General features: G+C 52.6%; 1 protein-coding gene across 6 annotated transcripts in view; it reads left to right on the top strand.

The window, feature by feature from the left end:
- The window catches only part of RAI2 (retinoic acid induced 2), a 32,389-nt gene extending 16,397 nt beyond the window's left edge, over positions 1-15,992 (top strand). For 2 of the 6 annotated variants that reach the window (XM_032206536.1, XM_032206551.1), the window contains exon 2: positions 13,864-15,992. In XM_032206536.1, coding sequence (XP_032062427.1) covers positions 13,951-15,600 — 1,650 coding nt within the window. In that variant the 5' untranslated portion in view covers positions 13,864-13,950 and the 3' untranslated portion in view covers positions 15,601-15,992. Of the gene's footprint in view, positions 1-1,279; positions 1,743-3,560; positions 3,766-7,197; positions 7,218-9,355; positions 9,488-13,863 lie in introns of those variants that run through there. The other 4 variants (XM_032206518.1, XM_032206527.1, XM_032206544.1 and 1 more) reach the window with 4 other exon arrangements.
- The last annotated feature ends 397 nt before the right edge of the window (positions 15,993-16,389 follow it).

Below are 16,389 nucleotides of genomic sequence, written 5' to 3'. Positions count from 1 at the left end.
CCCCCGGGGAGCGCCTGAAAGCACGGGGATGTGCGAGACGCCAGCGTAGCACCTCGAAACGCAGACGCCCTGTTCCCCCCACCTAGAGCTTGCAGGTACTCCCATTAGCTTCAGCGCTGCCAACCCAAACACTGATGAGTCAAATCTCCCTGGAAACCATGCAGTGCAGAAACCCGTGCGTCTGGAGTCACTGGTGCTGCTCTGTGTCTCCGGCAGACAGGCACGAGAAGCTCTCCTCCTCCTCCACCTCCTCCTCTTCCTCCTCTTTCTTCTCCTCCTCCTCCTCCTCCCCGGGGAGCTGCGATGGCCGCGCTGCGCAGGGAGAGCTGGAAGGAGGAGGAAAGGCCGGGCTGGGAGCAAGGCGGGTGCAGGATGCTCGCCTGAGGACTCAGCCAGGATCAAAGGTCTGTTTGGCTACCTTCTCCTTTGTGTTTCGGCCCGTGTCCCTGTTAAGGCAGACAATGGGGAGGTCGGTGTTAAAGTGCTTCCTTCCATCCCTCCGTCCTTCTCCCCCCGCCCGCCCCCGTCTTCTTCGTCCATCCCTGGAGGAAACGCGCGCCTCTGCCAAGATCCTGCCTCGCGAAAGTAAACAACCCGAAATTACAATAAAATGCTGAGATGTGCTGGGCCTGACACTCGGGAGCCGCGCGGCGGAGAATGATAAAAAGGATCGTCTATAGATAGCCTCCGTGAGAGAGAAAATATCCCTCGTCTCGGGCGGGTCTCCGAACCGAGCACGAGGACGGGGTGGATGCAGCAGAAGGGATTTCTTCCCCAGACCCTAAGGTCCTTAGGAGGTTTATCTCGCAGCATCTGTCAGCAGCTCGCTGGCACGTCGGTGGTTGGCCGTGGCACAACGCTGCCAATATTTGGGGCTCTGCCCTCGTGTGCCCATACGTGCTGCCGTTGCGTGATGTTTTAGGAGCCTGTAGCGCACTGCAAGCCCCCCAGGTGACTAACGTGAGCTGCAACTTGTTTCCTCCAGGGTTCTTCCACATAATTCAGACTACGGCAGCCCTAAATGGAGGTGTAATCCCCGGGAGATGAGCCGCCTTGGACGCTTGCCAGTGTAGCAGGCTGGGTAATCTGCACTGTCATCAAGATTTGCGGATTAGCTCCAGTGAAGCTAGTTGGCTTTGACGTTTCATTAGGGAAGTTTTTGGGAGTTTTTCATCCCCACTCTTTCTGCTGTGAAATATAGATGAGGTAGTTGTGTTATCCTTGCACCTTTTAACATTTGTGCAAGTCGATACCAGCACTGCAAACATCTCTGAGCCACTGAGGGTTTTTTAAATCATTGCCTGTTTAGGAAAGACTCCCTGGGTCAAAGGCTAATTTTGTAAAGGATCTGCTCTCCCCAGTGCTAACCAATAAATTTTCATCTGGGTAATGTACGTTACCGAAATGTTACCTCCCAAAGAAGGGATAAAAGCAAACGCTGCTCATCCTATAGCCTGCAAATATTTTGAAAAGTGACCCAGAGCATCCGTAAGATGGCCACTCATCAAGGTCTCGCAAGAGCCTTAGAGGACATTTAGTTAAAAATCAAAATGCTAAATGTAGGGGAAAGAACCGTGCGTGTGAGGAGGCCGTGTGTAGCAGTGACAGCGCCGTAAATTGTCTGCAGGGTTCAAGGGAGCGGGGAAGGACGCCGTGTCCTGAAGTCACTTGTTCCCAGCAGAGACGTCTCCACTGATAAGAGCCGGTTGTTGTTTGCGGTGACAGTGATCGAGGAGGACAAGGTAAAGGCTCACCCCGTGAGCTCCTGCAGCGTTTTGCAGAAACCAGGATGTGGCCTGCTTTATTTATCATAGCTAGAAGCGTGCCAAGGTTTCCTGCCTGCTGGAGAGCATGGGTGCTTGTCCTTGGAGCTTCTTTTGCAGTCTCCCTAATACCTTCCCAAATTTTCTCCACAAATGCACCCACAGGGACCAGCGATACCTTTGGGTATTTACCTTGCTCTACTAAAAAAATACAGAGTTTATATAAGTGTTGGACAGAATTTTTTAGGGCTTCAGCAATTATCCATCATTCATGTCACAGTAAACTGGGTGTAAAGAGACCTTTGTAGATCTGGAATAACAAGGAGTTGAACTGAACTGCTGCGGAGTGTTTCTCTGAGAATTTATTTGAGGGAGAGGGGCACGTTCAATCGGCAGAAACGCATCCTACATGAAGGGCTAAACACCTTGCAGGTGGAGAGGTCTCGATTTGGGATAAAGCAGCATTTCCTGCAGCGTGCATTCCTGCAGTCCAAAAGATGGAGAAAGAGAATATAAGTGTGTGTGTGTGCACGTGCACATACATACTGTTCCTGTTGAAGGCAAACATCAATTTTGATGATCTGAATATTGATAGAGCAGTTTAGGAATAGTTTGTCCAGGGAAGGTGTTTGCACTGTTGTATTTGCCAGCCCCGTGAAATCAGACAACCTTCCAATCCATAAATCACAGCACAGTATTTGCCAATCCAATTTCCACGGTTGCACTGAGCAAGCAACGCTATCCAAAGAACATTATTTAATCAAAGCAATAAAACCAAAAAACGGTATTGATTCTCTTTTGGCTTCTTCAGGTTCTTGTTCATTTTGGCCTTCGAAGATATGTTGATGTGTTTCAGCTGCCATTTTATTTAGTTGCTTTATTGCTAAGATCGGAGGCTTTTTGCTAAGTCATAGTAACCCTTTGCTGTAAAGCTTGGGACATGCTCCGTGGTGTTTGCAGGTTGAGCGTGACACCTTTTCTAGCCATTTCTGCTGTTTTGCTGATTCGAGACCTTGGGGAACCCAAGGAGGGCTGTGGAAGAGCGCGTGGGTCTGCCCGAGGACGCCGGTTTGCCTCACCTGCCTTTTTGCAGGGCGGCCAAAACACTGCAATTCTTCTCCAGCTTTCAAAGTTGCAGCAGTGCATCACTGCCTCGCTTGTGGCCAGAGGTGTTTTTCATCCGTCTTCGGCAGCTGCTGCAGAAGGACAGTAGACATCTCACGGTGAGGCTCGGTTCTGCAAGCTAAGGGCATTGCATCAATCAGCGGCCCTTCATTTTCACTCCCTCTGACTCTTCCCCAATAAACTCAAATTTCCATCCCCTCGGTGTTCTTTACAGCTTTGTGCATCTTATCCCTTGTGTCAGCAGCTCCAGTTTTTTTTTTTTTTTCCTCATCATCATCTTCCCTACAGCAGTCACACTGCTGATTTATTTTTTTTGGATGTTTTCCTGCCCAGAGGTCCCTGCGTTGGGCCCTGCACCATCTCACTCTCTGCAGCAGGCACCGGGTGTCCCCAGAGCTGGGTCCTGCTGGTCTCACTGCCCGTGGCAGGTCTCCATGTGCTCCCACTTCCTTCCACAGCAGCCGCTCCTGGGGATAAATCACGAGGAGCATCAGCGGAGTGGGCTCTCCTGGGAGGATGTGCGAAGGATGAGATGAGTGGTGGTGTTTGGTGCCTGCTATCAAGTGGTCCTTTGATCTGGAGACAACCCAGAGGTCCTTGCAGCTCTGCGATGCAGATGTCAGGAGCTCTTCATCTTATCCCCCTTCCCTCTCTCTCTGCCCCTTGCTTCAGCTTTTTGGGACGTGCTCCTGACCCCGTGGGCCAGGTGTCCTGGCTGCTCCCAGAGGTAGCTGCGCTCCTGGAGTCCATCCCCTTCGCCTCGCCGAAGCTGTTGCACAGAAGTCCCACCAAACTGAAGGTAGAGCTTCACAGCCCGTGGGACCCGACATTAGGGCTAAAGGCATTTTTCCCTCGGGATCAGCAGCAGACTTCTGAGGTGGGTGAGGAGAAGAAACTGGTCATACTTACCCGCAAGAATCCCGAGCCTGTACGCCATCCCTTTCTCCAGCCATATTTGCAAGGAAAGGGGTGCAAGTGAAGCATCTGAAGGATGATGTGGCAGCCTGACCTCGTGAATGTGCTGAACAACGGCTGTGTGCCGACACTTGTGCTCGCTGGTCAGCACGGTTGTCATCCCCAGCTTAAAAATAGCTCTTGTTTTTCCTTTGTTTTACCCCCCAAACTTACTCTCCGAAGGCAGCTGTGCCTGTCGCATGTTTAAAACAGATTTTTCTTCACTGGGCGTATGGAGGAAGGTAGAGGAAGTGATAAATCTCTAGAACCAGTGTGATAAAACAAACCATCTCCGAGGGCCAGGCACTGAGCCTTTCCCTCACGCAGTGCCGTGGTGTGGCTGCCCCACGGACGGCAAGGTGAGCGCTGCCTCGGCGGGACGAGGCTGCCAGAAGGTGGCTCTTGTCATCGCGCAGGGATGCCGGGGGGTGAAGCTGCACGTCTGGGGTGCCATCTGCCAGCAACAGATAGATTTGGGGAGCTGGAGGAAGAGAATCCACCGTGGTTGGAAGAAAATAAGTAACAACTCTGGGGGGGGGTTGAGGATTTATGGCTTTTCTTCCCGCTAATAATCTGAAGAAAATCCATCATCCTTCCTCCCTGGTTTTGACACGGGAAATACTTTGTAGTTAGTTATTTCCTGCACTCCCTGTTAGCATCAAATCGATAACAGGGTCAAACTACCAGCTACACGCTCGCCCCTTTCTTCCCCGTGCTGCTGCTGCTGCTGCTTGGAGCTGGGGAGCAGCCGGCTGCGGATCCCAGCGGCGCGGCTTCTGCAGCCCCACGTGTCCGCGACACCAATGCCCTGTGGGACCGCAGCTCAGCTTCTCTCCTACAAGCTCTGGGCCACCTCCAGGTGGGCACCAAAGGGCTCCAGCGGCGGCTGGAGTATGCAGGGTGGATGCTTTCGGCTTGCCGTTGTCCCCCATCTGCGAATCTCCGAGGCGCGCTCGTCTCCTGAGTCACATCCGTGTCACCCGCCGGGCAGCGTGGTGCTGGGGATGTTGTTCTCGCGTCACAGGGATATTTTCGGGCTTTCTTCTCACCGTGACCTTTCAGCCTCCTACCGCATTTCCTGTGAGAACGGGAGCTTGTCCTTTCCCAAACAACGTCTTGGTTTCTTCGGGCGTTTTCCAAGGCAATGCGCATGAAAGGGCAAGCTAGGACTGCTGGAAAAACTATGTTAGGTGCCTCTCCCGTCTTCTGAATATTACCTGCTTGATTATTTCTGTCCTGGTAGAAGGGTTTGAGAGTAGACATCAAAACAGGTTTCCTTCTGTCATGACCACTGCATGGCCAAGAAGTGTCGCCTCTCCAGCGGTCGGGCACGCGGGCAGCCCTGCTCCCTGAATGGCAAGCGGACCACCAGCAGCCACGATCTTGATTTTAGATGATGCCACAGAAGAAAATGCCATCCTGATGTCCGAATGCTCTTAGTTCTTTTCTCTATACCTGAAATTGCCAATTAAACAAGATCATTTCTGGTGAGCCAAAAAAAAACCACCTAGCCCCTTTGGAATTAAATTGTAAGCGGGTCTGTTTTCTTCTTGGCTCGGTCAAAAGGCTTTTATTTGATAATGTTCAGATTTTTACCCACCAACCACCATAATTCTTTTGGTTTTAATTAAAGATTTTTTTTTTCCTTTGCACTAGACTGATGCTAAACTGGATTCACTAAATCTTCTTATGCTGTAAGTAGCAGTGACCCAGATAAACACATTTAAAAATTCAACTACTGAAACTACGCTGTGTTGCCTTTGCAATATGCAGCGAGAGAAATCTAAAATAATTCTATAAATTTACAAGGGCGGCACGCAGCTTCAAATCATTAAAAGTAGATTCATAGACTAATTTAATTCTTCTAAATTACATGCACAAATCTGCAGGAAAAAAAAAAAAAAAGTGTTACTTGGTTTGGAGTCAGACGCTTGAAAGTTACAAAGAGGCCTGTGAAAAAATTGCTTTTTCCTTCTGCATCTGTACTTTTGCAGAAAAACAGAGGCCTTTTGGAAAAGAGGGGCTCATTGATTGTGTATTTACGAATACATTCTGCTGCAGCCACACAGGGCCACGAGCACAGGTAACCGCGAAGCGGTTGCATCGGTTTGCTCCTCTGTGCCCGAGCTCATAGTGCTGGTGGTGTTTTGGTGTCAGGGCTGGGATCCAATCCCACCAAGCTCACCTTGCACCCAAAGGCATGGCCTGGGGGAGACTGCATTGACAGACGTGGATCAAGACATGGACATGAAGACGTCTCCATTGACTGTATCGAGATGAGGACATCAAGACTTCTCCACTGAAGGGGTCAAGACATGGACCTCAAGACTCTATTGAATGGATCAAGACATGGACATTGCCAAAGCGCCTTGTCTGCCTAGGTTTAAGCAAACCCTTTCCAAGGCCCCCAAAATTGTGGCTCAACAGTGAGTGACAGGATGCCACCAGTGGTTGCAGATGTTCATTTTGTGTGTTTTCTGCCAGATCAGGGGATGGAGGCTGGTACCACGGCCCACCAGCCAGCCACACAAGCCCTGCTGATCCCCGGGTGCTGGCAGGGAGGGCTGGGGGGCGTCTCTCGCACCCTATAACTTGCCCAAACGCAGAGGTTCACATTTTTTTTTTTGTTTTGGTGAATTTTTAGACCACAGAGTCAGCTGTGTTTACACAAGGAAGAAATATATGCTATCGGGGACAATCGGATAATAAACAACCTTTAATTAGCGCAGAAGATGCAATGGGACCTAATCCTTCAGTGCCTGTTTAGACAGCCAAACCTAAACAGCAGGGTCCGTCGCCCCACCACGCTGCTCTGGGGGGGCCAGGGGAGCCCCAGGCTGCTGCCACCATCTCAGTACCCACAGATGGGTGGTGATGAGGGGCTCAACCCAGACCAGGGACCGCATCCTGATCCGGGGATGGTTTGCAGCGGATGAGGATGCTGCCCCCTGTATTCGGTGGGTGCTCAATGGCTTGTGTTTTGAGCAGTTTCTTTGGTTTTTGGTGTTTTTTTTTTTTGATTTTCCAAGCTTAATTCCAGCACAGAAGACCCTGGGGTGGCAGTGGTACCCCTCGCTGGCAGCCATCCCACCCAGACAGGCAGCATCGCCTCAGCAGGCACCGAGGTGGCCTGCAGGATGAAGACTGACAGAAAAATTTGCTCCGGAGCTGCACCAGTGTGCCGAGCCATCCCTGTCCCTCCGGGCGTCTTTCTGCGCTGCCTCCCCAACGCCACACCTCCCAGCCAGGCTGTCGGAGTGGCCCGCCGACGCTCCCCGAGGGCTTTCAGTCGATGATGATGGATTGCACCGAGCCATTAATGCAGCGGTCTCATCTGGGAAAGACGTAATTGCCGCTCCGTGTCCCACCGCTCCTGTGAGTTTTTTTCAGCACGTGATAGCGTGTGCTGCGATGGGAAGGGCTGGTGACGAGCGCCGCAGTAAATATGTCAGGGGCATCCTTCCATCCTGCTGCCAGCCGGCCGACAGCGAGGTGGGGACGCGATAAGCACAAAATTTGGTGTGATGCAGTCATAGCGATGGATGCACTCTCCGAAAGTGTGATGGAAAAGCATGGGCAGCACCAATCTGGTTTCCTCTCGCAAGGCACATCTGCAAAATAGGTTTGCGTTGGCTGGTTCCTGGTGTCGGGGAAATAACATTTACTTTTGGACCTCGATGGGAAGGGGGGAAGAGGAAAGCTGGGGGAGCACAGCTGCAAGGAGCAGCAAGCAGGGCGTGCGCCTCCCTGGAGCCATGCTGCTGTAGTCCAGCCGGTGAAAACCTGCTGAAAATTGGTGAGGGCTTCTCATTGCACACATCCACGGTGCAGGGTGGCATCTCATGCTGGTTGGTGCTGTCTGGCATTCAAAGGGCTGGCACCTCATGCATGACAGCAGGACCGAGGGAACAGGTCATCCCTGCCTCTCCCCATCACACCAGGAAAGGCTCAGTGCAGCCACTGGGGTGAAAGGCAGCGTGTAAAAGGGTGTGAGAGTGAGAGAAAACAGTGCCTTTTTCCTCACATCACAGGAATCCAGAGTTTTTCTGTCTTTTAAACAAAATGCCTGTGTCTGCTTACAAATTCTTGCAAGGATGAAAATGAGGGGCTGCTTTCTCTTGAAAGTTTTTCCATCCACGTAGTTTTAGATAGGGTGGGACAAGAACAGGGTGAGTTTGAAATCTGACGTGGCTGTGCTTTCTGCTTCAAAATCAATGCTAGAATGATGCTGGTGAAATGCTGGGGTTGGTAAAGGGGTCAGTGAGAGGGAGAATCCAGTGAATCTGGCGCTATGAATACAAAGCTTGGACTGGCAAGCCGAACGAGCTTTGGGTTACTCGAGTCAGTGGGGGAGGATGAAGCATTAAATAACCACATTTTGCACTGCAGAAGGGAAGAGTCTACCCTTTTGCTCCCTAAACAGCACCCCCATACCTTGGTAGCTGACCATGCCCCTGAGTGAGACCCTGCCCACAGGAGGAGAGAAGCTGATGGCTCCGTGTTGGGTTCCCTGTGCTCGGTCTTCTCATTGGGGCCTGGATTCAGGGAATTTCTTCCCTGCAGGCACAAACTGGCTTCTGCTCATTCATCCCTGTGGCCTCGAGAAGGTCCAGCGAGGAGGGCCAGGCACGTGGAGGTGCTGGGGTGGACGGGGTGCCCATGGTGCTGGTGGCATCTCCCTTGCTTCTGAGCTGCTGGACCCGTGGAGGGTTGCTCTGGTGGGCATCGCTGGTCAGGAGGCACCTGAAGATGATGAAACATTGTGGCATAATGGGCCCAGGGTCAGGTGTTTCACCTGCAGAAGACTCATAGCAGCTTAAAAATGGATTTTGACTTGACCTGGTCAGCTGAAACGGGGTGACTGGTGTGCATGGAGGTCCCCTTCACGTGTAGCTGGGAGTGACACAGTCACCTCGTCCCGAAGGGACAGGCAACGGGGGCAGCCTTTGCCATGCCAGTTCTCATCAGGGTAGTGGGAAAGATCAAGTGAACGCAAGAAAAACATCTGAGCCTGGGATCAGGGAACTGTGTCAGGACAAAACAGGGAGCCGAGGGTTTCTGAGCGGGGAACAAATCTCTGCCGAGGAGCTAATGAGGCTTTGAAGTTGTTTAACTGACATCAAACTCTGCAATCCTTTGCAAGAGCTGCAGTGCTTGGAGGACTGCTTAATAAAGCTCTTGACTGGGAAGGAGCAAATATTTTATCAGGCTGAGTGCTTTTTGTTGCGGGTTTGGGGGGAAGCGGGACGGGCAATTACATTTAATTGGTGTCCTTCCCCTCCTGTTATCATTGGGGTATCGATTGCTGGGAAAGCAGAATGCATGTTTTCTAAAATTTACTGTAAAGCGACGGCTCTCTTGTTTGTTTTGTTTAGCTCTGTGCTCTCAAAACAGCTCATTTTTCTTTGCTTCGCTGGCAAATACAATGTTTTGATTGAAAGCGATACCAAATAATCAGTTAAATGGGATTTTTAATGTCAGGAAAAATTGTTTAAAATATTTTTTTCCCATAGGAAAATCACGCAGTTCGCTTTTCGAGCCTAAGAAGCCTCTTAGTGCCAGCACGAGCCTCCTTTCTCCCCGCAGCCTCGCTCCAAAAGCCAACACATGGGCGCAGCGTGTGTGTAGGCACCGTGCAGGCCCAGGTATGGTGCACATCGGGAGCTATGGTGCCAGCGCTGTCCCACACGGTTTTTCACCTTTAATTTACAATTTCTGAGGCTGCTGCCGTCTCGCCCTTCTCTGAAGAAGAGCTGCGGCCCTTCTCTGGACAGAAATGGGCCTGCGAGGTCGAAGGGATGTCAGCGGCCTGGGCGGCACGTGAGCCAGCAGTAATTACGGCTGGCAAATTTATATTTGTCCTTCGCGTGTCAGGTTTAATGCATCGGATCGCCGTGTGCTGTCTGAGTGGGTTGGGCTTGCTGCAGGCTCTCGTAGTGCGCCAAGGGGGGGGAAATAAACCACATCTGGAAAGGTTTTCTCCTCAGAAAGTTGCTGCGAGGTCCTTCCCACCGCACAGCCTGGAGGCAGAAGGGACTGGGGCGTGCGGTGGATGTGAGAGACTCGAGCAGTTGGGAATTTTTAGCGAGGCCTCTCAGTCGGGTGTAAAAATTCACTGCAGGTTGAAATGTGTCAGGCCAGCGCTCTGTTCGTTCGTCCCCCAGCGCTGTCTGTCTGTCCCCTGCACGCCGCCCTTGGGAGCAAAGGCACCGGTTTCGGATCTGTGACAGGATTTTTTTTTTTTAATTGGCCCGATTTGTTTTAAAATGAGCAGAAAGTGTCTCCTCTCCTCCCCAGAAGGGATTGCAGACTACAGGCTGTTGGCAACAGCAGTGCAGCTGGCAGATCTGTTGCCCTCGCCCCGCTCGTGCAGGCCCGCTCGGGGTGTCTCACACATCGAGCCCCTTTCTGGGGCTGACAGGGCCACATTTGGGGTGTGTCTGTCAGCCGGCAGGAGGGTGAAGGGCTGGTTGTCTCAACAGACACCCTGCAGGGGTCTCCTCCTCTCCGAGGGGGTCACCACCAGCCTTCCCGGTGCCTCTGCACCCAGCCAAGACGGCGACACCAGCAGTGTTGGTGGGGATGTGTGATGCGAAGCCTTTGCTCCTGTTGGGCGGCAGCGACGCAGAACAAAAGTCACGGGATGCAAGATGATTTATAGGCCCTTGCTGTCGGTACGTGCCCTGGCTGCCCCCTTGCTTATTTACCGCGGATGGATGCGGAGGGAGGGGATGGGCTTTGGCTGCTGAGGACAGGTGGGTCCAGCCTGGGGTACTTACACAACCCAGTTCATGCCATTAGGTCAAGAGATCGAACTGGGCTATGCTGGAGCACCAGGACCACTGCATGCGTTGCACCCACAGTGTGGAGAGCTGCGGTCCCACACAACAGCCCTGAGAAAAGTTGGCGGCACGGCCATCAGCAGGGGACAAAAAAAACACGCCAGAGTTATCGCCGCCCTTTTAATGGCATTTCTGTACAGCTAACATATCATTTCCTGTAGAGTTACACACATCATTGCCTACTGCCATGAACTTAACTCTTATCAGCACCCCGGTGGGAAAACCCCAGATATTTGCAATAGCTTTCTTTTCAATGTTGGGAGCTTATTTTCAATTAAAACAAACAGCAAATTAAATATTAAATAGATAAGTAGGGAAAGTGAAATTAATTGATTTTCCGACACTGAGGTGAGGTAGGCAGAGGAAACTTAAGGCAATTTCACTGAGTTTTATTGCCTCCCTTTGCATTTATTAGATACATGAAACTAAGTTTTAAAAACTTTTAATGTTTCATGCGCGGCGAAGCAGCAGTCATCAAAGAAAAAAGCAGCACATGCTTCAGGTCGGTGTATATTAGAGGGGAAGGGTGGTACAGCTCTCTCTGTTAATATCAAAGCTGAAAAGCGCCATTCAGTCAGAGTCCTGTCCACACCACCGTGGGTTTTTGTACCCTGTTCTCGACACTCATCGTGTAAAGAGGGAGTCCGGGAGCCACAGGACAGCTCGCTGGGCAGCTCCAGTGTTGTTGGGGAACCACATTTGGCCATGCCTTAAAGTTAAAAAAAAAAAAAAAAAAAAAGGCAACGAGGGAAAGCAGGCATCTCTTCAAGGTGTCTGATGGTGATAGATGAGCTCTTCTTTCCCTCGCCTAGATATTTCCTCTGCCCTGTCGCTTTTTAAAGCAGCAGTGGGGGATTTTATTATGTTTTATACTTTCATCCTCTGCGGTTATCTGTCTCTCTCGCCGTGGGTCCGTACGGCATGCTAATCCCTCAAGGCTCTTACACAGCATAATTTTCATCTTAATTTTTCTATTTCTCAATGTTAAACGGCTTTGCCAGGGGAATAGAAGGTCATTTCCTGTCCCCACCAGATCATTCGTTTTCTGTGAAAACACAGAGATCTCACGCTTTGCAAACACACAGAGAAATCAGCAATAGCCAGCCTGGTTTGCAAAACACTCGTCCGTGCCGCAGAACCGAGAGGAGCCGAGGTGCTGCTGCAAGCTGCAGAGGCTGAAGGGCTTGTAAATGGCTCTTTTGAAGAAAGAGGCTGTAGCAGAAGTATGAAATGGCTTTTTAATTCATTAACAAAACCAACAGTGTTTATTTCTTCGACTTGAATCTGCTGAGCAGTCTCCTCATTGTCTTTATTTTTAGAAACGTTAGCTCTTTATTTTTCCAAACAAGACTGGTCTGATTTTTTTTATTTTTATTTTTTTTTTTCTGGTACCACTACTTGTCACTTTCTGAATAAGTGATTTTATTTTTCTCCTGCCTTTCTGTGCTTGGGAATCTCTGCCTGCCTGCAGCCTGTTTCAGCCAACACTGAAAAAGGAAACAAACAAAAAACCTCAGCCCTGTACTTGTGAATATTTTCTTCAGAACATTTCATGAGATGAAAAAAATCATGAATTATTCTCCCTAAGCCAGCAGCAGCAGGGGAAAATGAATGACTCATCTGTTTACTTTTTAAAATCCTTTTTAAAAAAATCAGATGGGCCTGATGATAAATTATCAGAATTTTGCTCGGCCAGCCCCAGCTATTAACTCCCGACATTGCTGGAGCCTCGCGCTCGCCGTGGCATCGCGCTGCCAGGCCCGGGGATTTACAAGTCTCGGGAGAGACGCTGAGATTTCCCGCTCCCCTGCCTTGGCCGTGCTTTAGCCTTTGTTCGTGGGCTTGGGTTTTTTTTGTCTGTCCCCATTTCGCTTGCAGGTTCCTGCAGCCAGCTACACTAGCGAGTAATTTATGTGAGTAGCAGAGCCAGTGGAGCTATCCGGGTGTGTTCAGACAGGGATATATCCCAAGGCCCAGGCTCCTCACACCCATTTCAGCGTCCTGCTGCCCTCTGTCTCATCTCACCCGAGCAGCAAACGTGACCCAAGGATGCGGGGAAGCACCCGGGGCCAAGCCAGTGCGGTGGTGACAGTGCACAGTTCACCCTTGGGTAGCAGGATGCAGTTGCGTGCAGGTGAAAAATGTAAATTTGGGGTGCTTTTGGTGCTTCCCCATGGTAACAGAGTTAAAAATGGACAAGTTTCCATGGTGATTATTACCGCAGGATGCGCTGCTCACTTCAGGAGCGGCACAGGCGGCGTGGCAGTCCTCCAGGCAAAATCTGCAGGCGTAAATTATTTACTCTTCTAAATAAATGAATGCACAGCAACATTAATTATTTTTTTTTTTTTTTGAGGGGGAGAGGCAGGGTGTTCATCTTTGTAGGAAACAGGCTGCAAATTTCGCTGCCATCACGAACAGGAATGATCTCTGCCCTTTTATTTCCATTGACATTTTCTGGGTTTAGATGAAGGCGTGGGCTGGCAAAGTGGATTTGAAGTCGTTTTGGTTTTTATCCCCACTGTCTTTTACGAACCAGGTGTCTGGTTCGAGGGACTGCCCACGTCGAGCGGGGCAGGTGCTGGGTTTTGGCTGGGTTTTGCTCTGGGCTTCTTCCCGTCGGGGGGAGCGCGGCCGGGCTGCTTCATGACCTGCCGGAGCTGCCGCACCGACGGCCCGACCCGTGCTGGTAAATCCCTGCAGGACCAACAAGGGGCAGCTCCTGTGGGGGAACTGAGGACCCTCTGCCCATGATGGGACGTTTCCGAGCTGTGTATGTTTAGAAATGTTGGGTTTTGTGCTTTGGCTGAGCTAAAGCCGCGTGCTGTCATTATGTGAGGCTTTGTTTAAATCTGTGAAACGCAGCAGTGCCTGAGCCCCTGGGGGAGCCTGCCTGCAGGAGGGGTGGTGTCTTGACTGCAGCCAGCCCTGGAGTCCTTTTAAATTATCTGTGTTTACGGCTCAATACAAGTTCCTCAAAACTCTTCGTACAGCACTCAGGGACGTCTGTATACACAGCACCCATGTATATATTACTGTGGTGCGCTGCGGAGCCCTTACCCCGAAGCGTGGAGACATTGAGTGGCCTTCCTTCGGCGACGGCATCCTTCAAGGCAGTCACAAATATTATGTTAAGGGGGAGATTGATGCAGTGCCTAACCCGTCTTTCTGCCTCGCAGGCCAAGCCATGTCGGTGCCGGTGCCCCCGGCAGCCCCGCTGACAGCGATGTGAGCGCGGCACCCGCGGAGCCCCGCAGCCCTGCGAGATGGAGGAGCTCTACAAGGAGACCCCAAACCTGCCCATGGACGTCACCAGCCCGCCGGCGGCCATGGCCAACAACAAGCTGGAGAACGGGGTGGCCCAGCTGATCACGGCCGAGGCCTGGAACATCAACTCGGCCGACCTGATGAAGAAGGCCCTGTCCCCGCTGGTGACCGTCCCCGCGCCCTCCATCCTGACGCCGCCGGCCGAGTCGCAGAGCGGGGTGGCGCTGAAGGTGGCGGCCACCGTGCTGCAGCCCATCTGCCTGGGGGACAGCCCCGTCGTCCTGCCCATCCACCTGCAGGTGGCCGGCAGCGCCGCCCCGCAGATGCCGGCGGGCAACGCCACCCCTTATGTCATGACCACGCAGGGCCCCGTCCCGCTGCCCGTCCTCCTGGAGCAGCACGTCTTCCAGCACCTCAACTCGCCCCTGGTGCTGCCCCCCGGCGCCGCCTGCCCCGCCAGCCCCCTGCACGGCGGCCTCTTCCCGGGCTCCTCGGCCCCCGTGGGCCAGCCCCAGCTCCTGGACCCCAAGCCCGCGGGCCCGGGCCAGGAGCCCGTGCTGCCACCCGTCTTTCAGACCCCGGGCTTCGCCGCCGTCCTGCAGGACCTCTTCCCCTCAGGGCAGGGCGCCCTGGGCTCGGCCCCCTGCCAGCCGCCCCCTGACTATGCCGCCCTCCCGCCCCAGGCCTTCAGCTCGCCCCTCTCCCCGCTGGTGCCCCCCGCCACGCTGCTGGTGCCCTACCCCGTCATCGTGCCCCTGCCCGTGCCCGTGCCCATCCCCATCCCCGTCCCCATCCCCGTGCCCCACGGCGCCGAGTCCAAGGTGGCCCCCGACCCGCCCAAGCCCCCGCTCTTCACCCCGCAGCCCTGCAAGGGCACCCAGACCCCCCTGGAGAAGGAGGAGACGAAGCCCTTCGACCTCGTCCCCCAGCGGGACTTCCCCCAGCTGAGCCGCCACACCGTCATCAAGATGGGCAGCGACAACGAGGCGCTGGACCTCTCCATGAAGGGGCCGCCCGCGCCACGTGCCGGCGAGGCCGCGCCGCCACCACCACCGTCCCCCGAGGACGGGGCGCTGGACCTGTCCCTCGCCTCCTGCCGCAAGCCAGGGGGGCCACAAGGGGAGGCGGCCGGCACCAGCCCCGCAGCTGAGGGCAGCCCCTCGGCCCCACCAGCCGCCCCCTTCGCCCCCTCCAAAGCGCCGGAGGCCGCGGGCAAGGCGGAGGCGAGGGTGGTGGGGCCCGGGCCGGGCGAGCTCCTGAGGCCACCGCAGAAGTGGCTGGTGGAGCCAGCGGGGAGAGCGGGCTGCGAGCCCAAGGCTGGTGGCAACAACATCGAGATCGTCAGCACCTCGCAGACAGCCAAAGTCATCGTCTCCGTCAAGGACGCCGTGCCCACCATCTTCTGCGGCAAGATCAAGGGCCTGTCGGGAGTGTCCACCAAAAACTTTTCCTTCAAAAGGGACATGCCCCAGGACTCGGTGCTGCAGTGCTACGACGTGAAGAGCCAGCCCGAGCCCCGGGACAACGCCGAGGCGCTTAGGAAACCTGTAAAGAACAGGAGCGTAAAGCTAAAGAAAATGAACTCGCCCGAAATACACATTCTTCCAATCAAGAAGCAACGGCTCGCTGCCTTTTTTCCGAGAAAGTAAATTATGGGTTTTTAGAATTTTAAGATTATTATGGAAAAAAAAATAAAATAAAAAAGATGCACTTGGTTTTAAACTCATTTAAAACTTTAAACTATCTTTGTAAGTTATTTTTGGGGGAAGGGGGAGAGGAGCAGATGTAGAGTCCCTATAAGCTGGGTTTCTTTCCTTTTTTTTTTTTGTTTTTGTTTTTGTTATTGAATTTTGACTTTTCACGGGAAACTGAATAAAAAGCAACCTATTTTTCAAGCAGATTGCACATTTTGCAGCTTTAATGGAGTAACGGATGAGTCAGAGGGGTAAGAGCTATTTTCACTGCCATGAAGTGCTTTGATGATGTAACTCTTCATAACGGCTAGAATGGAAATTTCGAAATAAATGTTTGTACGTGCTGACCGGCTGCGCTATCTCTGTTGTTTCGTTTCTGAAGGGCTTTCCACGCCAGTGGAGAGATGTGAGTGTACGATGCAAATAAACGCCCTGGGAGGCCATGGTTTGGCACTCGGTGTGTGGAAATCAGCTGGAGACGCCCTCCTGTACACTGGCTGTTAAATTCAGGTGGCTCATGTCTGAAAACCCATCCCCAGGGAAGAACGGCCACGAGAACATAACAATTTGGGTGGGACACTGCCTGTGTGCGGCTATACCTGTTGGGTAGAAAAACTCCTTCTTATTATTTCGGATGCTGTGTTCCCAGAACCGTGCTGTCTGTGCAGAAGCAGCAGTTGTAAGCCCATCATCTGGGCAACGCAGCACACTGAGCGTGCCTTCCCCTACCCCTCTGCAGCCAAA

The sequence above is a fragment of the Aythya fuligula genome, chromosome 1, assembly GCF_009819795.1.
Source record: "Aythya fuligula isolate bAytFul2 chromosome 1, bAytFul2.pri, whole genome shotgun sequence".
Lineage (NCBI taxonomy): Eukaryota > Metazoa > Chordata > Aves > Anseriformes > Anatidae > Aythya > Aythya fuligula.
The sequence above is the reverse complement of the archived record's forward strand: the minus strand, read 5'-3'. Positions and strand labels throughout refer to the sequence as shown.